We start from the raw sequence: 25053 nt of genomic DNA on the forward strand, positions 1-25053 counted from the left end.
CGTCTATTCACCAAAAATTATTGTAATTGACCCCCGCAACCGAAAATAATTTTTCCAAAACGATTTGAAATTTTTTTTTTTCCGTCGAAAAATTTCACATCTTCTCGAATTTTTTTCTCGAAAGTGGGTAGGATTTCGGGGGTATGTCTATTGACCAAAAATTATTGTAATTGACCCCCGCAACCGAAAATAATTTTTCCAGAACGATTTGAAATTTTTGAATTTAATTGTTAATAACTTTTTAACGAAGCCTCCATCAACAAATTGGTATTCTTGATTTTCGTCTTATTTTGGCCTCTAGAATCCTCCATCAAAATTTTTCCCAGGGGTGGCCGAACACCCTGTATATACAGGATGAGGCACAAACTAATTTCGTACAACTAGAAATTACAGAAACAAAATTAAGGTTACTGTTATATTTTTAAATGGAACTAAGTATTTTTTTGTATAGATATTGAGCAAGTTTTTTCCTTTGCTGTGGAAATTCACTTTGAGAGGTGGAAATTGGAATATACCATTTTGTATTTAATGATAAAAACAAAATTCCCAGATCAATGTTCCTCAAACTGGATCGGTAGTAAACGATTCCTCAATTTTCTAAGCAATTAAAATAAAAAAAATTCTATTCCTTTTATTTTTCGCCTAGAAATATATTGAGCAAGATAGTTATTTTAAATACTGATTAACTTCAATAGGAAATATTTTTTTGCCATATCATCGAAAGGCGCTGAAAACTCGTGGGTACTAGTTCGTGCCTCACCCTGTATACGAATTTTTCGACTTTCCAGGTGTCAGAGATCGTTCGTTGTAAATAATAAATTTCATCACCATAGTTCGAGGAGGACGACGTACACGAATTTATGGGACGACCTAATAGAAAGGTTCCTCGATCCCATCGTCGTGTCTCCGGCAGCGAAACGATCAATTTTCGCGTGGTAAGTCGCGCGACGCGAAACAACCCCGTACGCGAGGCACGGTCGCTCGCGACTAATTTCCTCCGTTTCGTTGTATCCGGTCGCGCTATCGGTCTAATTACCACTCGAAACCGTCGGCGAGTGCAAAGGCTGGTCAATCGGTCGGTGGTCGAACAGTGGACGTCCATTCTCGAAGGGACAAAGGTTGATCGGGCGAGGAGATGTCTCGGTAACGAGCGAGGATCGACTAGAAGGGCGAGAGAGCGTCGGCGCCGTCACGACGCGACGCAGACGCATCTGGACCAGTCTCTGGACGACGTAAGGGAGGAAGCTGAGCGAAAAGGGGGGCACAGAGTGAGAGAGAGAGAGAGCGCGTGCCGCTCCCGAAGCAGGCACCGTTAGAGCTGCCAACATTTACCCTCGGCAGTGTCGTCGCGATCGTACGCGGCAGGATCCTCTCCTAGCGTTGGGTGATCTATCGAAAGTCGAGAAAACCACGGGAATAGGCACGTGCACGCAACTAATTGTTATTCGAGGTGTACAGCGGTTAGTTTCGATCGTGGTGTCCGCGAGGCTCGAGATACTTACGCGTTTGAATTTAATCGTCAGGATACCTGGGCGAGGAGGAAGGATGTGCAACCATGACCACCTGTGAATGGATTTAGAGGAGCGACCGTAGAGACCCGCCAGTGTCGTTTTTTTTCTATTCTCGAATCCTTTTCTTCCCCCATTCCTATTTTCTTTTACGTTTTTTAGTTCTTTTTTTTTGTGTGCGTCGAATTGACTCGCGTCGACGACCGCGTCGCTGCTGAAGCCTGTTGACGCGAACGTTTCTGGTAATATGGCAAGTAACATATAGTACGTAGACGTATTTGTGGGGAAACTCGAGTTACGGGGTGCAGACAAACCTTACTTTGCACTTTGGAGAGACTGCTACGAGAAATTCTACTCTTCTCTAATGAAATGCATTTTTACGATAATAGCGTCGTAAAATTTTGAATATTTTTCTGATCATTGAATACAAGTACCGTTTCTGGGGCAATCTCTCTCGGTTTTTCGGCGCGACCTGTCGCGGGAAAAATATGACGCAGGGGGATTCGCCAGCGTCGATGGCAATTTTACTTCTGACTCGAATCGTTCTATTTCCACCCCTCATGTCAAAAATGACTAACGTTTATTTTCCGTTGAACGCGGTTTCCTTAGCTGCGTTGTAATTAGCGCGACGTATACGTAAGTAGCATTGATTGACTTTCGCGTACGTCCTCGTTAGAATTAATTAATAAAAATTTAGCTGGTATCGCTCTACTTTAGATTTACCGTTCCCGAACGCAGGCATCTACCCTGTTCGCGTCGATACGAGGATTATATTGCGGCCTTTGATCTCGATCAGTTTCCACGGTTGCAGTCTCCACATTATTAACGTATCAATTAGTACCATGCATCTATGTGCTTATGTCATCGATTTGGGCATCGTGGTAATCTCTTTTATAATTCGTTTAAAATCTTACGATATCCTCCGATGGTTTCGAGAACTTCCTATCGATTTACGTTTTCGTAAGACTTTCGAGTGGACTTTAAATATATTTATAAGTTTGTTCGATAATTGAGTAACCGCGTAAAGAAATCTGGGTTATAAATAGAATAATACAGAGATTTATTAATTAAATTATACGGAGTATAACATTTTATTTAAATATTATTTTTAAATTCCATAGACTTTGCGATTGTAGCTAATTTCAAGAACCATAATCGAAATATTACCGCAGGGATTATTTATCTTCGATATATTTTGTGAAACATAAACTCGTGCAAACGCGAACGAAAAGTTTAACCAGTAAGGAATGCTCAAAAATGTTGTACGCATATTATTTTAGCGACAAAAATTCATCCTTGGGGTGTGAAATTACCCATCAAAGTTTTGATTTTGTTGCACGGTTTTCCATGAAAAATAACACGTCACGGTCGAAACTTCTGTAAAATTGCACAAACCGCTGCAGTTAAAAATAGAATTTTTTATCAATATTTGTCAATATGTAGAACGTGACGAGACTACATATATACTTTTTCGAATTTTGTAAAATCACTGGGATAAATGTCGATTGTTGCTGGATGCGGATGTCACGGTACGAGGTCACTTCCGGAGTTTGAGGAATGAATTTATAGAACAATCTACAGAACCATATTCGGTTTTACGCGGAGTTCTATTACCTCTTAGATGATAAAATTTCTATACCTTTATTGGAGGTGTATAAAACGAGGATGATCGCTTCATTATCGGAGTACGACCGCATGAGGCCTATAATTGTCAGCTTTTTTAGTATCAGACCAACCCTTTCTGTATTTTTACGATTAACAAGTCATTGGTTGGTTAAAAGGTACGAGGAAACTGGAACACGGTATTTTACTAAACAGTATTCTTTTTACTGTGCATTTTATAACATCAAAGAGACAATATTTGCCTCTGTTGTATTACTTGTATTGTTCTACGCGAACGTTCGTGCAGTGGAGAAAGTTTCATTAAAAATTAATCGTCTTTAATATTTTTCAAAACATCGTTCCCATTTTTCTCTTAAAATTATTTCACAAGCTCCATACGTGAATTCCTTTTCCTTCCAATTTTATACAATCGAAATAGATGTACGTAACTTTAATCAATTATTTTAAACGAACGTTTACGTCATAAAAAGTGAAGGTAAGTTTTCCTTGCCAAGTTATCGAATATCTCAATTATGTTCTTAAAAATAGCTACAAATAGAAAGTTAGAAGATTTTTATCGCGTTTTATGTAATGGACGATAAATAAAACCAAGCGAACCTATCTTTTGATCGAGAACACGATCGTAGCACTTTCTTTTTTCCACTTGCATCTCGTTCCAGTGGTACAAGCACCAGGCATTGTGGTCTGTTTAGCATACTTTCGGTTGCTAATTACGTGGAAAAATCGTTGGAACATCGATGAAACGTTTCCTTTTCTTGCATCGTTTTTCTTCGACGTTCCTCGTTTTTATTGATACGAATATTATTTTCCTTGCCACTAGGCAGTATTTTCACTCTGAGCTAGTCGAATCAAATTTAATTCTAATTAAAAATTAATATAAATGAAAATTTAAATTCAATTGCCATTAAGTATAGTATAAAATATTTCACTGGTGAAGTATTTACAAAATCCCAGGATTTTCATTTGGCAAGAATAATTCTTATTTTGTAATATTTTTAACATGTAAACGAGACAGACTGTTCAACGAGAAACAGATGAGGAATTTTGGGGATGACGATGACATTCTACCACCAATAATAAGATTATATCGTCACGAAAAGATTAGCGGAGAAAAAAGAAATCATCGAAGTATATTTGATTTATTTAATTAGAACGTTTGAGGTTATTGAGCATTAGTAAACATTCGGTTATCGTCACAAGGGTTACCACGATGCTCGTACATTACTATGTCGCGTCGTATCTGCTTCGCAGAAATTTCTGAGCCCCTTTATGAGCGCACAATGTCCACCTTCGAGTTATAATTGCATCCCCCCAGTGAAACGGGGATTCTAAAGGTTCTTTCTTCAGTCGGCTTAGTTTCGAGGATGATCTCACTTAAATCAGTTGATCCGTTCTTTGTCATCGTCGGGTTACAAACTCCCACTGCTGAAATTAATATTTTTTATACTCGGTTATTCCGTTATATCGCTGGAGAAATTCGTCCACCGATTAATTCCCTTCTATATTCTTTCTAGAAATTACACCTTTTACATTTAGCGGAACATTTCTGGAAAAAAATATAGTAGAATGATATGCTTAAAAAACATCGATTTAAGTAAGGTTTTAAACCGTTTCGAGAATGGGATTCATGAGCCCCATTCAAGTAAAAGAAAAACGTTAAAAACCACTGCGATTGAATAGTAATCTCACTCCGCTTTCTCTTTTTATTTCGTTGGATATAAATTGCACGTACTTCTTCAATTCGTGCTTTCTTCTTCGAGGTACCTCGCGAATCTGACTTTTTCCAAGCGAATTAAAACGTTCTACGCGCCGGAGCTTTTGTTTCGACGATTCGTTGTCGGTGAATATTTATTTACGTTATAAAAATTGAAAGTAACGTCACTGACACGAACCGGAGTATAAAACAAAATTTTTTAATTTCGTATAAAAACGGTGGTTGAAAGCTTGACGCGACTGCGACACGAACACTTTGCGTTTCGTTAAATGTTAAAGAATTAAATAGCGTCCAATTTGCGCGTGTAAATTCCCAGCGTTTTAATATTCGGAATTATCGAACGAGTCGGGTTTCATTTTCGCGCTGAAACGTTCGCATTTTCGTGTTTAAACGTCGCAACAAATTGGAGTGGTTTAGAGGTCGGAGCAATTGAAACGAGTGACGTTATGTTTGCAGATCGATGACTATTTGATGTCTTGAAACAAATCGGCATGAAATATTTGAAAGTTGTTCTGTTCACGTTCAACTTGTTAATATGGGTAAAGTATTAAACATTCGATTAAAAAAGTAAATTACTTAGTTCATAATTGAGTGTCGTCCTGAATTTCAGTTTGGATTTTACATGTTTCTCGTGCTATTTAGTAATTAAATTCAATTTTTAAACATGCGAGAGATTTACGTTAATTTATTTTATACGGGACATGTATGTTATTATGCACTGTGGTTTTAAAAAAGGGTTCAGGATAAACATTTTACTATCATAAATATAATTAATATTATTATTAGTTACGAAGTAAACGTAATTATATTTTTTGAATACTCGGTTCAATTTTTAAATTTTTGTATATTAGCACGGTTACTAAGCATGCTATCGTTTGTGTGTCCAACGACTATATTGCTCGAATTAACTCAGGCGCGACGGTTAAGTGGTTAATACGAAAATGTAAAGCATGTTTGTGGAACTGGAAGAAGGATACTCGAAACACCCTCTGCGGACATCAAAGTAAAATTATGGTAATTATTTATTTACGCGTTGCATACGACGAACAGAAAACAAACAGGTCGGTTGTACCATTGTCAAAGCCGAAATTCAATTCGTATTCTGATAGAGTACACACGATATAGCATTAAAACAAAAACGTAACTTTTAAACTAATCATTTTTTGGTTCGAATACTATAAATCTTCTAAATCCTGAACCCCTTTTAGTACCTTGAACGTTCAGTTTATAGAAAGCTCAGATATTAATTTGAAAGAAGAATTTGGAAAATTAAACGTGTATTTCTTAAAATACAAAGAAATTAGATTGTCCATAGAAAATTCAGTAACACTACATGTAACTGAGATAAGAGTCTTTCTATAAACACCTTGTCTTATAATAATTTTAATAATCACATTTTTATATGTATCTTGAAATTAAAATCTGAATAATTCAAAACGAGTAATTTTATATATTTAGAATTCATAGGACGAGGCAAAATGATAATCACCTTGTACTCTAAAATTGACTAAATTCTATTTTCTGTTACGAATAAACGTACTAAGAGCCATTCCTACAGTCCGATAAAAATGATCAGTAATTTGATAAAAACTGCAGGACTCTCGCCAGTATACCGTGTCACAAGATCTCTTGGCGAAGCAAATTACAAAACAATGGAACGCCTTTCGCGAAAGACACAGTTTATACCCTAGAAACTTCCAACAGTATCATCGGTAAAACCGAGGACCCGAAGATCTAATAAATCTTACTTTTTACAAAGACAAACGAACACGAGTTGTCAGAACACGAGACTCGTTACAACTTTAAAACAGAATTAACACGCTGACTGTCAAGCTGATCCTGCACAAATTCCTTTAGGATGCCAAATTGTAGAATCTTTCACAATTGTACAGTTTCAATTTTTATTTAAATTCTTGATCTTAGAAGAACCATTAGGTTCTCCATCGAAAGAGGTCTAATAAAAAATTAATATAATTTTACCCATCGTATTAGACATAATTTTTTACAATGTTTCTTCCATTTAAATGTTCACTCTCGATGAATTAATAAATCGTGCGCGGTAATACTTTACGAATGGTAAGCAATATAACAGTCTAAGTGTCTAAGTGTACCATAATTTCTAGAAGATAGTCTTCGTTAAGATTGTAGTTATAAAAGAGGAATTTGTATAGAACGCTTCTTACGTAGTGTGTTTCGTATTTCGTATGAATTAATAAATCTAATGTTTGCATATTTATACGAGGTGCGGTATCATTTTGTCCCGTGCCACGTTTGCTTTCGCTAAAAGTGATATGAAAAAAATTGTTGGATAGTTGGCCGGGTGTACGGTACTCGTTATAGGGGCATGGTTGCTGTTGGAGCCGAGCAAAGGCCACCTCTTAAATCTTTTCGTACCTGACGCCACGCCGCACGTGACTATTAACCTAATAGCTTACAGTTTACTCGGTCTTGGCTCCACGGTGTTTGCAGTCGGTTTCTTCGGATGTCGAGCCGCGTCACGTGGAAACCAATGCATTCTGGCTACCGTAAGTAAATTCTTTTTCTACAGACGCAGAATTTAAATAACGTGAATGTTATTTGTACAGTACATGAGCATGCTGGTCGCTCTGATCGTCACGGAATTGGTCACCGCCGCTGTCGGCGGAATAATGACGTTCCGAATACTGTCCGGATTAGAACAGAGGCTCATTAGCAAATTGGCCGACAACTATGGCCACGAACCAACCAGCGATATCCCCTTTACCCGTAGTCTCGACTTCGCGCAGTACAAGGTATAATTGCCTTACTAATACTACCAATCGATTATCTATTCTTGGAGCATGTTTATCCATTGGCGGATTATGCGTTTAAGGGGCCTCAGAGCGCTAGCGAACTTTTGGACCACTCGCTCGTCGTTTTGAAATACTCAGATTTTCACGAACACCTGCCATGAATTTTTAGTCGAACCTTTTTATTTCCGTAAGGAGAAAAGTTTAGCAAAGTCATAAGCTTCGAACTCTTTCGTTCGTATCGATTAGAGAAGTTTCGTTTAAACTACGTTTAAACCCATCGATGTTCTGTCCTCGTAATTCCATTCAAACTATGCTAATCTCTATTTGGCGTCGCTTCGTTGTCGCCATTCTGGCTGCACGCACGCGTTACCGATGGATTACAAGTTGTAAATGGTATCTGTTCTGATTTTTGGCTTCTAAACAATAGTTTCGAGTGATATTCAAATTGGTAATATTAAGAAACGCAACGCCTACGAACGATTTAAATTTCACTAGAGCAGCGTTTAGTTTCTAGCTGGGTGTTTTTTGAATAATTTTGCGAAATTGAGTCACGAAAGCGTCCGGTTTGGAACGTCGGCGATCAGACACTAGTTTTGAAAACACGATCGTTAGCGGCCAGCCGCGGCCTTCACGGTTGGCGACAAATGATCGAAAAGCCATAGAATGCAAATTTTATTTCGCGCACGAACGGCGAACGCTGCACTCGGAGAACCGTCCATCCAGGCATATTATGATGGTCCGAAGAGCATATAGGTGATTCCATTGCAGTTTAATTGCTGTGGAATACATGGATACGCGGACTACAATGGCACGGCATGGTGGAGAGACGCGCAAATTTCAGGAAGCAGAAGGCAGGTCCCTCTCACGTGCTGCGTTTTAAAAAATACCGAGGTACGCTGCCATACGATATTTCGAAACTTTTGCAATAGTCAACGAACACGATATCACAGACCACCCACAGATCGTATTTTTTCGATAAAATTATTATTTTAAAAGAACGTATCGTACGCTTGCCATTTGCTTTAATCAAAGCACGTTTCTTATCAATCTTTTGACATATGTTTCTAAGATTTTCAGTTTAATGGTATATTGAACAGCGTGTATATTTTGTATAAACGTTTCGATGCAAGTAGAAGGCTCTTTTGCAGATAGATTCATACACATTCTGAACATTAACGAAAGTACGACGAAAAAATTAAATGACAGTATTCATCAAAGTTAAAGACGATCTATTTTCTATTTATTTTTTTTTAAATTAGGAAGAAAATCACGCGATCGTGGTTGGAAAATGACATTATCGTTGTTTCGCAGGTAAAAAATACAGGAAGTCCGATGAGCGTCGTGTCAAGAGTGTTTCATAAAAATGTAAGTGATTAAATTGCCTTTCACATTCTTTGGCGTTCATAAAAGTTTTACCGTTCACGGCAGACCGAGAAACCGTGGCTGAATCCAAAACCGAAGGACGAGACAGCGTGTCAAGTGGAAGACAAAGAGGGTCACGAAGGATATCGACATAAAGAGGTAAGTAATTTAATTTCGAGCAGATTATTGGACAATGAAGGAGAAATCTTGCTCGGTAGAAAGGAACAAAATCATTGTTACATATTTATACAGTTTTTTGATCGACTTGCAATTAGTTTGGACCATTAATTTTAAGCTCCTTTACTTGTCTGGTAGAGTTGCGATAGATACCATAATTAGACTAGCGAACAAAGTATAATGTATATCTTTAGAAATTATTATATTAGTTTTATATTATAGAAACATAGAAAACGTATAAATATGTTATTTGCAAAATTTTTAGCGATAAAGTCGCGTTACAGCGACCCACAGATTTGTTAAACTCACATATTTCTACTTCTCGAATTAATTAACATTCACTCTTTAAATTCATACAAATTCTCTTACATTTTCTCCAAATTCTCACGTAATCCCAATTTCGTACCTGTTGTACTTTAAAGCTCTCATTTCCAAGCGTGAATCGCACAGAGAATCTTTCCAGCTGGTGTCGAGAGGCCACACACACACACACGTTCTTATCGTTTTGTGTACAACAGGTTTTTTGGCTGTCATCCAACGCAACAATACCACGAATTTTTGTAATTCAAACAATCGTATCAAGCACGAAAGAACTCGTTGACACTATCACAAACGCTCCTAGTTATCGTCGATAGGTGGGAAAAATGATTTAGTAAGAGTTTCGTATAATTTTTCGTAGAAGCAATTTTTATTAAACAAATCTGTGAGTCACTGCACGACTTTTCAGAAGCGACGGCTTCGCGTTTCCCATAGTTTGCTTCACGTTACTAAATGTTTGTAGGGTTGTCTCGATAAAATCACCAGTTGGCTGGAGTGTGAGAGTTTCACTTTAGTGTTTCTGGGCATGGCAATGGCTGGCATACAAGTACGTTTTAACGAAACATTGACAATTTTAGTTCATCCCGGACATTGATCACGTGTGTACATTTCAGACGTTCGGCATAATAACCTCGGCTTTCCTTTGTCGAACGATAAGAGACATGCAAGTGGATTGAGACGATATCCGCGACGCGAGCACAAAGCAGAGAGGAAATCAATTTCAGGTTCCCCGTTGGAGTCGCGAGGAATGCAGATGCGTTGTTTTAAATTGCATCCGTTCGCTTCCGACGATTTTCCGACGAGAAACATTCGACGAAGCGAACAACGATATGCACTCGATAATAACTGGTCGTTGCGAACCAGGTTTCGTAAACGAGAAAGGACGATGTTTTAGGGGTTGCGATGCTCGTTGTAAGATAGAAAAGCTGTGCTTGCTCGGAATCTTCTAAGCCATTCCCGTCCCTTATGTGTGTTTCATTGCGAAATATCGTACCAATTCGAATAAGAACGAAATATCTATTACTCTGTACATAGACGTTATTCTCTTCGTGTTCACTCCGGTTACGAATGCCAGAAAATTATCGTTTACTCCGTAATTTATCACGAAGATGTCAACCATCGCGCCGACGACCTTATCGAATATAAATTCACCGAGTAACTTTAATATTGGGAATAAATTGAGACTCGCGGGAGCATTCGTAACATTTTTGAATTTGAGAAAAAGAATCAATTGTTTATTCAATTTGTTAAATTCAAACTACAAAAGTCTTTGGACTCTTTACAAGGTATTTAAAAAATTAGTTATTTGTAATAAATTAAATATTCTCTGTTTCCAGCGTTCGATTAGAATACTGGACGAAATATTTTTATTTCAGTTGCGGGGATCGGGGAGAAATGTATATCTTTAGTAAAACGTGTCAAAGTTCATAATGTTAAAGTTTCTCACCGTACAAAACGATCTTTGAATTGGGAGAAATAAAATCGTGCTAAGGGAGCTAACAAAAATATTTTCACTTTCTCCGTCACCGTCGTGATTTATATATATTGGCACCCGCATATGTTCGAAACGACCTTGTGACTTTTTACTGAGAAAAAAAATATCCGTCAATGAGTGAATGTACGCAGTATCGATGTATATGTGTGTGGTAGAAATTGATAGTTGCCTATCGATCGCTTGTATAAACAAAGAAATAACGAGATGCACGTTCCAATAAAAATTAACGGGAAACGCATCCTCTCTGCCATAGTCTGTATAATGCCAGCAAGAAGGTGTTTTTATGTTCGTGAGTAACCATGAAGACGACAAAATCTGTTACAATAACTCGTGCCAAGTGAAATTGTACTTTCCTATAAGCGAATCGAACTTTGTTACGCGTTTATTTTCTCATGGCATTTGTTGGAAAATGTTTTTGGCGTGTTCTTAAATAATACAGTAGGAAAAAGAAAAACAATAAAATCACTGCTCTCTGCAAACGACACTGATTTTTACACTTACTTTACATTTCCAACAGCGTGTCGCGCGAACAAGTTTGCGAATTTCCTGGATCGACGAACGCGACAACGCGTATTATTCTACGGTTAATTTCACGCGAAATAATTAAGGAATCGGACAAACGTGTTCACGGCATAAAGGCACATTACTTGACGACGAGTGTTATTCGTAGAAGTACACGTTACGTTCGTTTATTCGTTGAACGGGCCTGCAGTTTAAGAGGATAGGACCGTCCGCGGAACAGAGTTTTCGAAATTGCGCAACCTGTATGGAAAAATCAATATTGACAATATGAAACAGAATAAGCTTAAATAAAATGTTAAATAGTTGATCGTAACATACTATTCGATGTTCAAAAATAACGATTATTGACCTGGCATACCGATTATATTCTCTCGTCCGTGCACAGGTTTGCGTAAATAAAACTTAGTTGTCTGTGTATGGAATATTAGGAACAGAAAGGGATTAGAATTTAATTTCCAATGAAAATTGTCGTAAATTTTAATATAAAATTAAAGATAAAGGAGATATGCATTCTATTAAGTTAGTTTACTTTAAGTAGAGCATTTTTTAAGAAACATACACAACTAGGCTTTATTTCTAATTATTTAGTATTTACTCCCGTTGGGTGAAAGATCGTTGATGAATAGCCTATCCTATTCTCTGATATACACGCCACAGAATAGCTGTGATTCAATGAAAATCGGTTCAATATATTTTTTGTTGATTCACGACGAAGAAACAAACAGACGAACGGACAGACGAAAATTTTCAAACTTGTAAATTGGCTTAGATATTCTATAATATATACATTTAAGTCGAGATTGCCTAATAATGTTACAATCGCAGGCTAAGTCACTATTTTATTTATATAGATTAATAATCAAGTATTATTTATCTTATTAAGTCTTTATTAGCACGTGTGCAGGTACAAATTCATAAATGTAAAAAAACTAAACTAAGGTGTACGTAAATCAATAAAAAGTGCAGCACATATGCTGTTGTTAAAATATAATTTCGTCCGGCTGTGTGTATACGTTTGTAGAGTTATAAATTGTAACTTGTGAATATGAATAATATTATTACAAAATAACTACGATATTCTTCTTTCAGTACTTTAGAAACCTAGAGCGTGTCTCCATTCTAGAATGCAAAATGCTTTCAACAGTTACGAAGTTGATTTTTTTAACTTTACAAACTGCTGAATACAGCCTGACTCAACATTAATAATAATACTTGGTTATTACTAGAATTAAAATAGAATATGATTGATGCATCGGACCAATAACCGTCATTTTTGAAGAATTATGAAACAGAATTCCGGGGCACAGTAGAACCTCGATAAATGCAACTTTGATGATTTCGTGAGAATCTTTGTCGTTCCACACTGTTGATAAGCGAAGCAGATAATTGTCACTAAGCAATAAAGGAAATTAAAAATCGAAGAAACATCGACCGCAGTCAGTGAAGGGTATATTGCATAAGTAAGATTTCTCCTTAGTGGGTTTGTTTTTTCTGCAATTATCGAGGTTCCATCGCAATCCCCATAAAATAATGCATACTTGAAACGTGGATATAGCGATTGGCTCAGGTTGAACGATCCAAGTGACGATTTCACTGCAGGGAGGTTGAGTAAGAGAGCCACTGTACGTGTAATAACTTTTTTCGAAAGGTGAGAAAATCCACTCCAAAGGGAAGGGTGGAATGTGAAACTTCGTCCCTGGCTGAGTAATTCGCCATAAGTTTGTCACGATCTGATCCAAATACGGATTATCTGCATTCGTAATCTGTAGTCGTGGGCATATAATCAATAATATTGATAATAACTACCAGGTTAGTCCATATGTTCGTGCGTAGTTTGTCATTAACCTTATATGTTTATAAATTGTTTGTGAAACTAAAGGGTCAGTTTGTCGGGAAAGTTTGGGATCCCCAATACGGAATATGAACTATAGTTCCTAAAAATTGATTGCAGAAAACTTGAAAAAGACCAGGAAGGGAAATTCGAATAAAAAAAAATAGAATCATCTGTTTGGTGAGACGAGCTACAAATAAAGTATATTACTATTAATTTAAAATATTGCAAAGCCGTATTCCTCCATTGCAGAAGTAACGTTCCGAGAAGTTAAAGAGTTTAACTGGGAAGTTACGTGTCTCAACCGTCGTACGCTCCAAATATTGTGTCAAGCAATTACCATCATGGAAACTGAATCTTTAAATAAAAATGAAGTCAAAAGACTACACGGTGGTGTTCAAACCACGCCTATAAAATGGTGTCAGTAGATAACGAAGGAATATTATTGATTGAAAAATACGAATCGGTCGTTCCTCTGCGAATAAAACTTTTTGAGAAATACACACGAACTTATGGGCTGGCCTAATATTAAAGCGATAATAACAGTGAAGTGTTGCAAATTGTGTTCTCTAGAACCATTAGGAATATACGAAAAAATTATTTCTTGGTATATTAAGATGTGATAAAATCTTTTAGAAACGAATAAAATACTTATTTAATACATTCTTTAATATCGTATACTGTCGCAGAAACTTCACGAAACACATGCTTTTTAAGAAGAGGACTAAGACGAAGCGAAAATATTAATATTTTTTTTTAACTTCATTTTATTATGTTCGAAATTATTGCTGTAAAAAGATTTCATAAGGAATTCTTGTATGCTATAAGAAATGGAGTTATAAACATTGTAAAAAAAGTACAATGTAAAAGTATTAACCACACACAAAATTTCTAATATTGGAAAGAGATTTAGCAACGTGGTCCAGTCTTTATATTGAAAAATATATAAATAAATTAGGATACAGTGTTTGAAGAGAATAATAGAGCACAGACCTGAAAAAAGAACGAAACGATCAGCATGGCGTCGTTCGATTTGTCGGTAATAGCGTCTAACGGCGAATTAAAGTCTCGACTGATGTGACACACTTGTAGCTCCATAGGATACCGAACATAATCCAAAGTGTGCTCGCTGCCATCTTCGTTCGAATGTCCCCAGTGAAACACCATCGAACAAAAATCGTAAATTTTAGTCAGGGATCCTCCTTGAATATGCGGCCGAGAGAAGCTGTTCCATATTGTATTCACTACCACTGGAAGCAATATAATATATCGTGATACTGATAATTTATTAAAAAATACCGTACTCAGGTTGTCACAATTTGAATTTGAATCGCATTACCAACAATCCTAATATCGAAAATTCAAATTTTGATGTTTACCGATTTTCGTGATAATATTATTAATGATTTATTGCTACAGATGAATTCGTGAAACTTTCCCGATGAAAATGAGTACAAACACGACCTTGTTCGGACCACTTTTACTTATATCTATATTAAAACAAAATTCGACCAATACATTAATAACACTCTCACGAAGATGCAACGATAATTATAAATATTTTATCTTCCTGGATTTTCAGGAGTAAGATTACTTCATATAATGGGGTAATACTTTACGAATGGCAAACGATCGAAAAAGGTAACAGCGGTCGACGAGATTGTGACAATCTGACAGAGTGTATCATAAATTCTAGAAGATAGGCTTTGTTAGGATCGTAGTTATAATAGAGGAATCTGTATAGAACGCTTCTTATGTAGTGAGTTTCGTATAAATCAATGGAAGAAATTGCACCGTTATTTCCATTATTCGCTATAGTCATCGATAATGGTCCTTTATTGTAGCCGGTCCATCGAAGAGGTTCTGACGGTTGCACGACGACAGCGAGCCGTGTCGTGATGTTGATTGGCGACTGATTGCTGCCATTACTAGCCGGATACAACACTTTCCACATATGAGGACCATTACGCTCCGAGTAACCGAAAGTGAAGCCAGGGAAATGGCTCTCGCTCCCCACCCATGGGAATAATTGTGCCCAATCCAGAATTTCAGTCAGCAGCAGAACTTTAAAAACGTGGTTCGGGATAACGATTACAACGAAACAGAAAATCTCGAATAAAGGTTTGCGTCTCGACGAGTTACCATTATTATACAGGGTGTTCGACCACCTCTGAGAAAGATTTAAATGACAAATTCTAGAGGCCAAAATAAGACGAAAATGAAGAATACCAATTTATTGATTAAGGCTTCGTTAAAAAGTTATTAACGTTTAAAGTTCCATATCGACCGGAAAATGTTTCGGCGAAATTAAAAAATTTCAAATCGTTCTGAAAAAATTGTTTTTAGTTGCAGGGGTCATTTACAATCATTTTTGGTGAATAGACATACCTCCGAAATCCTACGCGTGTTCGAGAAAGAAATTCGAATAGGTGGACAAATTTTATCAATAATTTTGTTAATTCCTTTTTAACGAAGCGTCAATCAACAAATTAGTATTCTTGATTTTTGTCTTATTTTGGCCTCTAGAATCTCTCATTAAAATTTTTCCCAGGGGTGGCCGAGCACCCTGTGTATTTCGCGTATTTAATTATATCTTTAAGTTTAGCGCTCGACTTACAGACCAGAAGAACACTGCTGCACACTATCATAAATTCCGGCAGCGAAATGTTTATCATTTTTAATCGTCCCGTGGGAATCGTTGGCACGTTGCAAGCTGCGCGATCGCGCGCCCCTCGATACGCCCGTTCATACAAGAATTTTAATAAAGTTTCGAAGTTAACCTCCCGTGTAATAGAAACACATTAATCAGACGCAGAATGTGTTTTTATTTAACGACAACTTCACGAGTCGCGCACGGTTTGATTGTTCCGAACCTGTCGACGCTGCCTTATTTCTGACAGCTGTCAAACGTTAAAATTTTAATATGTGAAACAAGCGTACGCAAGATTCGATGGTTCATCTAAATTCCAGAATAATTGTGCAACGATCGACGATTGGCAAGAATTATGAAATAAAATGCAGTGTGCGGGTGAGAGTTCTTTTTTTTCAACTTCGATAACATTTAGAACACGACGGTTTCAACAATTTTTTCTAAGGCGATGGTCGAAAATGGGGCCAGTCTCCGGTCGACATCAGCGAGGATAAAGCGATCCCAATTAAATTTCCTGCTCTCCTCATGAGCGGTCACTGGAGTCAAGACGGCGACGCAAAAATGCGAAATACTGGCAGTACCGGTAACTCCAAGCATTGGAAATATTTTTAATACAAAATTCCTCGAAATGACTTTTTTGGTACGTTTAATTACCACTGATATTTGTAAATATTTATCAGTTCGAATAACCCTGGAAGGGAAGAAGAGTCCAGTGACTATTCGTGGCGGGCCACTGTCAAATGACGTGTACGAGTTGACAGAAGTGGTGTTTCGATGGGGCTCTTCGAACTGCAAGGGTGCGGAACATACCCTAAATGGCACTTGGTTCACAATGGAAGCCCAAGCGATACACTTCAACAAGAGATACGAGACGATTGACAATTGCTGGAACAAGGAAGATGGACTAGCTATTTGCTCGTACTTTCTGCAAGCTTATCAAATGCCAGTCTGGGACGAACATCCATTATTTTCGCGAATTACGGACAGTTTGTACAACGTCATTCAAGCCGAATCGGTCACAAAATTACCAACGAGTACGTTCGAAACTAAATTTTCCTTCTCTTTTAGCAGAAAACAATAAGTAACGATTTTAATTAAAAATTTTAATCCAGCAATTATAGTAAACCTGGCCATGGTTAACTTATTTATTATTAATCATTAAAATTGAGTGTCGAACTTAAATATATTTCTACACGTTGATAACAAATTTTATTGCAGATTGTTTGGGCTGGATGAGACAAGCTTGTCAAACTCCGGGTTATTATAATTATTTAGGATCGACCACGATCTTTCCGTTTCACGAGTGCGTCAGTTGGATCGTTTTTCCGGAACCAGTGCGAATTTCCGAAAACCAGGCGAAATTGTTTCGAATGCTGTGTAACAAACAGGGCATATGTATAAAAGAAAATTATCGGGAAGTACAGAAATTAAATGGTCGTGTTGTTTATTATGTCAGCTAAATTACGTCCGATTGTACGAGTGTAACGCGTAAACATCGTTTCGTCAAAAAGAAATTAATGTAATTACGTATGAAATATATTTGTTTAATGAAAGTCCAACGTACGAGCAATGAAAAATATACTAAATGCATTATTAGCACTGCTGTTTAAATATAGATTCATGAAAAATCATATTTCATTATAGTATACGATACATATGTAACAAGCTTCATTGTAAAGATCGCAACATGTAGTAACTAACATGATTCATACATATTTAAATTATTTTACCATATTTTTCGGTTACAGGATTAAAAATATTTATAATAATTTCTAAATAATTCCCATAGAAGCGATTACGAAAATGGCGATATCAAGATCGACCAGCAGGAGAGCTAAGAGAATTGGTTAGTAAAAACAGGTTATCTCATCTTGCGTTAAAAATAGTTCGTTTCTATCGGGTGAATTAATTTTTAAAGCTTCCAAATCCAGTGGGATATTTTCAACGTCGTCTTCGGGATTGCCTAAATGGCGACAGTCGCCGATTAATTTAAGCAAGACAGCCACTTGGAGTCAAAAATTTCCGCCATTGTATCTGACTAACTATTGGTCGGACGAGGGTACAGCTACGATGACTAATACTGGCAAAACAGGTCCTTTCCAAAAAATTTCAATCGTTTATAAGCTATCAAAGACGTAACTGCGATTACATAAAATTGTCATTTAAATATTGTTCTTATGATAAAATAATTTTTCAATTTGTCTCGTAAGACGCGATATATCAAATAATTTTCAGTCAGCATTGAATTTTCGAATCGAACGTTGCCTACGATGCGCGGCGGACCTTTGTCCGACGAGTTTCAGTTTATGAATGTGCGATTTCGTTGGGGCGCTGAAAATTCGCTCGGCGCGGAACACTCCATAGATGGTATCTGGTTAGAAGACGCTTTTATTTCTGCTTATTAATTTCCCACGAGCATTCCATATAAGCCTTCGAACGCAGGTACTCCATGGAGGCACAAATAATGCATTGGAACACACGTTACGGATCGATGGAACGGTGCTTCGATAAACCAGACGGAATCGCAATACTCTCGTATTTCCTGCAAGTACGAATTCCAATCACAATCGATCCGTTCGTTTTTTTCGTATAATGCATGATTAAATAGGTCGTTGGATGCCCTGGAATCCCTGATAATCCATCATTTTCAACAATTACGAACAACTTGTCCAAGATCAAAGTCATGGGGAGCAGTACTGAAATTCCACCCGGTAAAAAAGATGAATTAAAATCTTTAATTTTGTAAATAAATAATAATTTGAGTATATTTTCTGTTATTATAATCGTATATTAATTTATGAATCAATGAAAACAGAAAAGTCGTTTAAAGTTTTTCTTAAATTCAAACCTTCGTGATGAGACAGTCAGGAAATTAAAAAATTATTTATTAATTTCGAAAGTGATTACTAGGACTCTATGACGATATGTATGAATCGATATCGAAGTGTCAATAACTTTTTGAAATTGTTCTTTAACAGATTGTTTACTTTGGATGTTAGACGCGTGCAGAGGCCATGGCTATTATACTTATCCTGGTTCTCTTACGACTGCTCCATACAATGAATGTGTTATCTGGATAATTTCATCGACTATAACGAAAATATCGCTTCGTCAGGTACTTCTGATTGGAATACTCTTTTACAGTGTGACTCATTATTTGTTCGTTTTCATAACAGATGGATGCATTTAGGAGTCTTTACGATAGCAGATTAGAAAATATATTAGAAAATCGGAGACAGCAGCAGCGTCTTCATAGAAGAAGAATCTTTTTTGCGACGGACAGCGCTGCTGTATAAAAAATATCAAATATCAATTGCAGTGGAAACGCGTCAACAAAAAAAATCGTTATTAAATCGTTAATTTTTTATCCCTGTACGAAATTGTAAAGTTGTATTAAAATCGATACAAAGAATCCCACTTAACTACTCGCTTGTTTTTGAAATATAAAACATAACCTCTAACTATGTAACGCTTACAATACTTTTCGATTATGACCTCGTCAAGAGAGAATCAATTTTCAATTATGTTTTGGCTTATATACGATCCATTTTGATACATATTCAGCATATATCGTTGCAATGTCGGGATACACAGGCTTAATTGGTACTGAGAAAAATTCTAATACTCGATTAAGGTGACGTAATCACGGACAAAAGATTTATACATTTGTGATCTTTTTTAAGGCTTGCCAACGACAGGACAATCTCCAATCGATCTAAACGAACGATTAGTACGACCACGCAGGTACGATTCTCTTGTTATGAATGGTCACTGGTTACAAGATGGAGAAGCCCGTATGATTAATAATGGGCATACCGGTAATTTGCTTAATATCAATTATCCATAAATTCTGTCTATTATAAAAATAAAAAAACTAATTCCTTTAGCTTCAAATATAGAGAAAATATAAAATTCTCTATCCGAAGCAATGAATTTGTGGATCGTAGGTTTCTCTAGCTACACAACGAATGATTGAAAAGTAATCAGAATGTTCCTTTCTCGTTTAATTTCATGTATTATATCATACTTGACTTTTCAAGCAACGTTGAATTCTTTTTTTTTTAAATCTCTAAAAATTCGAGTCTGACAATGAGATAGGTTGATCGATTTTACCAAAGAGCTAGAAATATTCGTTCGGCATATTTTTAAACATTTAGCTAGAATAACTTTGACCGGAGATCGAATTCCATCCACGGTAAGCGGCGGTCCACTCGCGAGCGACGTGTACGAAATGTTCGACGCTCATTTTCATTGGGGCGAAGACAATTGTCGAGGCGCTGAGCACACGATCAATGGCACTTGGTAAAAAATCAACGATCCACGATCGTCTTTCGCGATTTTCATAAATGTCGTATCGCCAAGGTTCTCGATGGAGTGTCACGTGGTGCACTGGAACAGAAAATACGTGACTTTCGACGAATGCCAGAGACACAAAGATGGCATGTGCGTCCTGGCGTATTTGTTCTTAGTACGCAAATTTGGTATTTCGTTTATAATCGCGTTCGACGACGAGTCACGTAACATTAATTTAAAAATTACGAAAGGTGCAGCCTCCCTGTTGCGGTTGTATCAATCCACAAATGGAAAGAATAACGGAGAACCTGCAGTATATTGTTGACGCTGATTCGGAAGTGAAAATACCACCCAGTTAGTATTAATAATAAAATAGTCTTTTAGCAATTAATCGATAAAAAGATTTATTTAATTCTATTAAAAACTCAAAGTGACCACGAATGACGTTATAAAATATTTTGTTCGCATTTGTTCTAGACTCCCTGTCCTTTATGCGTTGTGCAACGTATTGCAGCTATTACTATACGTACGCAGGATCGTATAACGTTGGTGACAATCCTGAGTGCGCCACTTGGATTGTATTTCCTGTTGTTACGCCGATACGACCCGACGAAGTAAGTCGCTATAATATCATTTTTAATCAGTTTAACGATAGATATCCACAGATCAATGAATTTCGAAGGCTGAGGGACAAGGATGGACAGTGTATAAAGGCAAACTGGCGTGAAACGCAACAATTGAAGTGTAGAAAAATATTTTTAGCAACCCCCTGAAGCGACGTCGTTGAAACAAATTTTTAAGTTACGCGTTTGTCTATATAATAAACGTATAAGAAACTGCAGAATAAAAATACAGGAAGAGCTACGGTATATACAGTCTCGTAGTTAGATTATAATTACGTACAATTAAAACCAACATCTCTCATTATGCTTCCAATTCCATTCGACCTAACGAATAAAATTATCATCCGTCTAATAAAAATCTGTACTCGAAAGAGAAGGGGTTCTTAGCTTAGAATTTCATCAACATTCCGAACTTAAATAACGTGGTTCGAGTTATATTTATTCTTTCAATCGTTTTCACTTATCAGGTTCGTTCAAGTTATTAAACGAATCGATCGTTGCGCACGCTCGTTCGATCACCACTCTTAAAAGTTCGTAAACACGAATGAAAAATATTTCTCTGTACGGTCTAATATCCACAACGCGATCAGAATTGTCGACGGTTCTCTCGATAGGAACACTTTGAGTGCGAGTAATCGATCTTCTTCTAAGCTTGTTTCGCGAATTGCTGTTTTTTACCGACGTTTGGACCTCGTTAGTACTAATTTCCGAAACCGCGACAACAGTTTCTCGAGTGTCTTTCATGCAGCATGCATCTCTCGCGAACTTGCTTTCGATCTCGAAACGATTCGTAAAATAACACAACAAATTATGCACAGTTTCGTGCTTCCTGTCTATAGAAGAGGCTGTCAACGGAGGCTTTAGGCACTTTTTATAGATTTCACTGAATTGCGATAACATAGACTGCCTTTCTGCTGGTTCCTTAATCTTCAACAGCGTTTCCCTCAGGTGATCTAAACACAAGTTCCAACGCCGCTCGTTCTGGTTCGTCGCGACGTAGTAAATCTTGTGAAACTCTGTCACGAGGCTCGGATGATAGAAGCACAGCGGATTTTTAGTCACGAATATCTCTGATTCCAGGAACAGACTACCGTAAGAAGGTCCCGGAGGTTCGACGCAGTGCATGTCTTCCATTATCTCGTTTATGGTTTCTCGTATCGTGGCGTCTCGAACGCAACGATCCAAGTACCCGTCGACGATCAGCACTGGATCGTTGTTCGCGTTCTGCGGATCCATAGTCTCCGCGCAACCGCTAAGTCGTATTATCAACGGAGACGAGCACAACTCCGGGTCGGTTTTCAGTTTCCAAAGTTCGCTAAAGACACCCGGGATTCGCGGTAGGTACCAAACCTTCAATTTCGTTATTTGCCCCGGAAGAATCGTCCCCTTCGTCTTGTTAAAGAAAAATGGACCCGTTCGTCTTCCCAAAGGTATCGTCGCTGACTGAAATGCAGCGTCTCTCCACTCGTAAACGATCACGCGATTTCCTTTGTTCTCCAGCACGATTTCCCCCTCCTTTCTTTGATCCACTCGCCCCGAGAAAGATACGTTCCAGATGATCGCGTCGGTTCCCTCGTCCTCGAAGCCAGATCTTCGCCAAACTATTTCTCGATCTTGGATCTTCAGCACCACCGCCTGATCCTGATCCACGGTCGGGTCGCATTCGTTCTCCCCCTCGGTGTCGGAGATCGTTATGGGCGGTATTCTTGGCTCTTTCGTTTTTCGTCGCGGAGCGTGGCCCTCGATCACGAGCTCCCTCGTTTCCGGTTTCTTCGGTACGAGTAATTTTATTTCCCTGGACAACTCGGCCATTCGTTTCTGTAAATATCGATTACGCTTCCACGATGGTTCCTTCGATTTTAAACCCACGAGATCTTTTTCTTTTTCTATTAATTCCGGCAAGTCCACGAACGTTAGTTCTGGAAGTAGGTTTAATTCTTTTTTGGTTTGAGTGTACGCGATATCCGGTAAGCAGGGATCTCCACGGTTGGACAGCACCTGTGGCGTCCTCCAAAATTCTGGACCGCCTCGAAATTTGTCCGGAATCACCGGTGCCGGTACTGTCGCGTAATCCATCACGTTTCTCATCTCGACGAGAGGTCGAATTTTTTCGCAAGCGTTCAGCACTTGGTCGTTCTGGTGGCGACCGGTGACCGACTCGATGCGTTTGTATTGTTTCCTTCGGTTGGACAACCATTTCCTCCAGTTCACCAGTGTACCATCCTCGTTGTAACCTTCGTCCGGGCACATGAAACCATCGCGCGTGGATACATCTCTCATCACGGGCGTCTTCCATCTTGTCAGGCCTTTCGGTTTGCCGATTTTACGCGCGTAATCCATGGTAAAATGACGAAAGTACAAAGCAGATATTTATTAAGAATATTTTATAACCCTGCAGAAACATTTTCGAATGCTATATTCACGAGGTACGGAGCGCGATCGATCGCGAAAAGATCGAATTGAAATAGTATTTGACCCTAAGTTTCGACAATATGTAAACGTTTGGAGCATCGAATCTAAATTAAACGACTCAAATAATTCCAGTTTACGATATCATTTTACCGATAAATGTCAGAAACGCACGAGGCTGATACAGAGAATGCTAGGTTCGTTCAAGGTTTAGCTGCCACCGATGGCGATTTAGAGTCTCCGGTCGATTTGGATATCAGTTATATGAAAGTTATAGAACTGAGTCCTTTACAATGGATTAATATTGACGTGGCGCCGAGGAAAGTGAAAATTACCAACACTGGATACACGGGTAGCGTACTCGATGGTAACCTATCCTTCGTACGATCGATTGTTAACTTTTATCGGTTATCAGTAATTCTCAGCACGAAATGGCAGCAGAAACGACCTTATCTCTGCGGTGGACCGTTCGCGGAGAATTATATTTTCTCGCAAATTCATTTTCACTGGGGAGAAAACGAGATGAACGGGAGCGAACATTACATTGACGGTGCGAGGTTTGTTAAGCGTTTCTGTATTTTTAATTGATTCCACAACAGCGAATTTAGAACTTACTTGATCAATGATATACGCGATACTTTTTTCAGGGAAATTTAAATATTTCTATGTTAAAACTCATCGTTTTTATTATTAAATAATCCATATAATTGAATGATTTTACGCTCAGAGAATTTTTCGTAGAACTTCCGTTTCGCTGGTACTTTTTTAAAATAACTTTCAGTTTTAAATACAGCTTGATGCAATTTTGTTCAAAGCATGCCGATGGAACTCCACGCAGTGCACTTCAAAAGCGAGTACGAAACGTTGGACACGGCGCTCCGACGACCCGACGGCGTCACCATTTTGGTATATTTTATTAAGGTAAGTTCAAGTGTTTGAATAAAAATTGAATCGATAAAACATTATCCTGCAATCGTGGTTAGTTACAGAACGAACCAAATAAATTTATGGAAGAAATAGTGAAAAATTTGGCTTCCATACAGAGCGCAGATTCGTCCGTTCGTATAGTGCCTATACAGTTGACAAATATTATGAAGCCGTTCAATGACGATTACTTTTTATATTGGGGTTCGATAGTTACGATAAGTAACGTGCACAAAATTCTCTGGGTGATCAGCAGAGTACCGATAGGAGTTTCCGTCGAGCAAGTAAATTTATGCAACTTCTCACGTCACGCTACGTTGATAATTAACAATATTGCGATCCAGAATTTTTTCAATGAGAGACACACCGTGGTGGATTATTTTCTATACTCGCGTTTTGTTAAGGTTGCAGAGTTTCGCACGTTAACCGACGAAAAGGGTGTACCTATACTATCGAACATACGCGTGTTGAAAGAAAGACAAGACAGAAACATCTTTCACGTTTGTCCGTCGGGTTCGACGTATGCTTCGCTTTTACCATTGCCACGAGATTTTTCAAACGACGAAACAGACAAACCTAGCGACGCTTCCAACGATACTCCAACAGAAAATTGATGGTTCGTCGTTAAAAAGTACTGTAAACATATAAATGATAAATACGTATATCGCATTGTTGCTGGTTTCGTTGGAACATACAGTGAATATTATTTAATTATTACCTATAATCTTCGTCATATATAATAACAGCTTTGTAGGAAATTTAAATATCGAAAGGTTTACTGTGTTGCTCGATGAAACCAACCAAAATACAAGTCATTCAAAAATGAGTATTTA

General features: G+C 37.7%; 7 protein-coding genes across 10 annotated transcripts; 5 read left to right on the forward strand and 2 right to left on the reverse strand.

Moving 5' to 3' along the window:
- The first annotated feature begins 1116 nt into the window (after window positions 1-1116).
- LOC143346209 (tetraspanin-11) lies at window positions 1117-14105 on the forward strand. 4 transcript variants are annotated; one of them, XM_076774108.1, is made up of 10 exons: window positions 1118-1460; window positions 1524-1758; window positions 5302-5384; window positions 7158-7370; window positions 7431-7616; window positions 8385-8507; window positions 8928-8981; window positions 9045-9137; window positions 9937-10020; window positions 10088-14104. In XM_076774108.1, the coding sequence occupies exons 3-10, from the start codon at window positions 5337-5339 to the stop codon at window positions 10148-10150; spliced, it is 864 nt and encodes a 287-aa protein (XP_076630223.1). In that variant the 5' UTR covers window positions 1118-1460; window positions 1524-1758; window positions 5302-5336; the 3' UTR covers window positions 10151-14104. The 4 variants fall into 4 exon arrangements, with proteins under 4 accessions (XP_076630224.1, XP_076630223.1, XP_076630225.1 ...); XM_076774109.1 differs by having other exon boundaries at window positions 1117-1750; XM_076774110.1 differs by lacking the exons at window positions 1118-1460; window positions 1524-1758 and adding an exon at window positions 1795-2144.
- On the reverse strand, window positions 11629-15996 carry LOC143346068 (carbonic anhydrase 1). Its single transcript, XM_076773816.1, has 5 exons — window positions 15939-15996; window positions 15116-15385; window positions 14315-14571; window positions 13029-13253; window positions 11629-11730 (listed from the first exon to the last, which is right to left on the reverse strand). Exons 1-5 carry the CDS (start codon window positions 15994-15996, stop codon window positions 11629-11631), a joined length of 912 nt encoding a protein of 303 aa, XP_076629931.1.
- Window positions 14288-17194, forward strand: LOC143346210 (carbonic anhydrase 7). The gene is made up of 2 exons (XM_076774112.1): window positions 14288-16554; window positions 16652-17194. The coding sequence occupies exons 1-2, from the start codon at window positions 16497-16499 to the stop codon at window positions 17050-17052; spliced, it is 459 nt and encodes a 152-aa protein (XP_076630227.1). The 5' UTR covers window positions 14288-16496; the 3' UTR covers window positions 17053-17194.
- Window positions 17195-17442: 248 nt separating this feature from the next.
- On the forward strand, window positions 17443-19267 carry LOC143346069 (carbonic anhydrase 2). The gene is given in 7 exon segments (XM_076773817.1): window positions 17443-17817; window positions 17890-18063; window positions 18207-18347; window positions 18350-18519; window positions 18580-18682; window positions 18950-19086; window positions 19148-19267. Coding segments are annotated over 7 exon segments (888 nt in total). The 5' UTR covers window positions 17443-17774.
- Window positions 19268-19549: 282 nt separating this feature from the next.
- On the forward strand, window positions 19550-21037 carry LOC143346071 (carbonic anhydrase-like). Its single transcript, XM_076773819.1, has 7 exons — window positions 19550-19574; window positions 19655-19789; window positions 20129-20273; window positions 20334-20439; window positions 20516-20618; window positions 20742-20878; window positions 20930-21037. Exons 1-7 carry the CDS (start codon window positions 19550-19552, stop codon window positions 21035-21037), a joined length of 759 nt encoding a protein of 252 aa, XP_076629934.1.
- A 306-nt stretch (window positions 21038-21343) lies between these two features.
- Window positions 21344-23227, reverse strand: LOC143346072 (MYCBP-associated protein). Its single transcript, XM_076773820.1, has one exon. It carries the CDS (start codon window positions 23225-23227, stop codon window positions 21344-21346), a length of 1884 nt encoding a protein of 627 aa, XP_076629935.1.
- Window positions 23228-23455: 228 nt separating this feature from the next.
- Window positions 23456-24834, forward strand: LOC143346077 (carbonic anhydrase 1). The gene is made up of 5 exons (XM_076773828.1): window positions 23456-23648; window positions 23712-23853; window positions 24112-24217; window positions 24280-24504; window positions 24625-24834. The coding sequence occupies exons 1-5, from the start codon at window positions 23456-23458 to the stop codon at window positions 24832-24834; spliced, it is 876 nt and encodes a 291-aa protein (XP_076629943.1).
- Window positions 24835-25053: the final 219 nt, after the last annotated feature.

The sequence above is a fragment of the Colletes latitarsis genome, chromosome 10, assembly GCF_051014445.1.
Source record: "Colletes latitarsis isolate SP2378_abdomen chromosome 10, iyColLati1, whole genome shotgun sequence".
In the NCBI taxonomy this organism is placed as follows: Eukaryota; Metazoa; Arthropoda; class Insecta; order Hymenoptera; family Colletidae; genus Colletes; species Colletes latitarsis.

Bases quoted from the DNA above. Each gene is read 5' to 3' on its own strand.
- LOC143346209 (XM_076774109.1), top strand. From the start codon at position 5,337: ATGAAATATTTGAAAGTTGTTCTGTTCACGTTCAACTTGTTAATATGG. The intron at 7,617-8,384 runs GTATAATTGCCT...ATTCCATTGCAG, and splicing joins TCGACTTCGCGCAGTACAAG to TTTAATTGCTGTGGAATACA. The intron at 8,508-8,927 runs GTACGCTGCCAT...GTTGTTTCGCAG, and splicing joins GCGTTTTAAAAAATACCGAG to GTAAAAAATACAGGAAGTCC.
- LOC143346068 (XM_076773816.1), bottom strand. From the start codon at position 15,996: ATGATAAACATTTCGCTGCCGGAATTTATGATAGTGTGCAGCAGTGTT. The intron at 13,254-14,314 runs GTCTGTGCTCTA...CCACGACTACAG, and splicing joins TCGTTTCGTTCTTTTTTCAG to ATTACGAATGCAGATAATCC. The intron at 11,731-13,028 runs GTATGCATTATT...TTTTCCATACAG, and splicing joins TCGCTATATCCACGTTTCAA to GTTGCGCAATTTCGAAAACT.
- LOC143346210 (XM_076774112.1), top strand. From the start codon at position 16,497: ATGAGCGGTCACTGGAGTCAAGACGGCGACGCAAAAATGCGAAATACT. The intron at 16,555-16,651 runs GTAACTCCAAGC...AATATTTATCAG, and splicing joins GCGAAATACTGGCAGTACCG to TTCGAATAACCCTGGAAGGG.
- LOC143346071 (XM_076773819.1), top strand. From the start codon at position 19,550: ATGTCGGGATACACAGGCTTAATTG. The intron at 20,274-20,333 runs GTAAAAAATCAA...CGTATCGCCAAG, and splicing joins CACACGATCAATGGCACTTG to GTTCTCGATGGAGTGTCACG. The intron at 20,440-20,515 runs GTACGCAAATTT...AAATTACGAAAG, and splicing joins TCCTGGCGTATTTGTTCTTA to GTGCAGCCTCCCTGTTGCGG.
- LOC143346072 (XM_076773820.1), bottom strand. From the start codon at position 23,227: ATGGATTACGCGCGTAAAATCGGCAAACCGAAAGGCCTGACAAGATGG.
- LOC143346077 (XM_076773828.1), top strand. From the start codon at position 23,456: ATGTCAGAAACGCACGAGGCTGATACAGAGAATGCTAGGTTCGTTCAA. The intron at 23,649-23,711 runs GTAGCGTACTCG...ATCGGTTATCAG, and splicing joins TACCAACACTGGATACACGG to TAATTCTCAGCACGAAATGG. The intron at 24,218-24,279 runs GTAAGTTCAAGT...AATCGTGGTTAG, and splicing joins TTTTGGTATATTTTATTAAG to TTACAGAACGAACCAAATAA.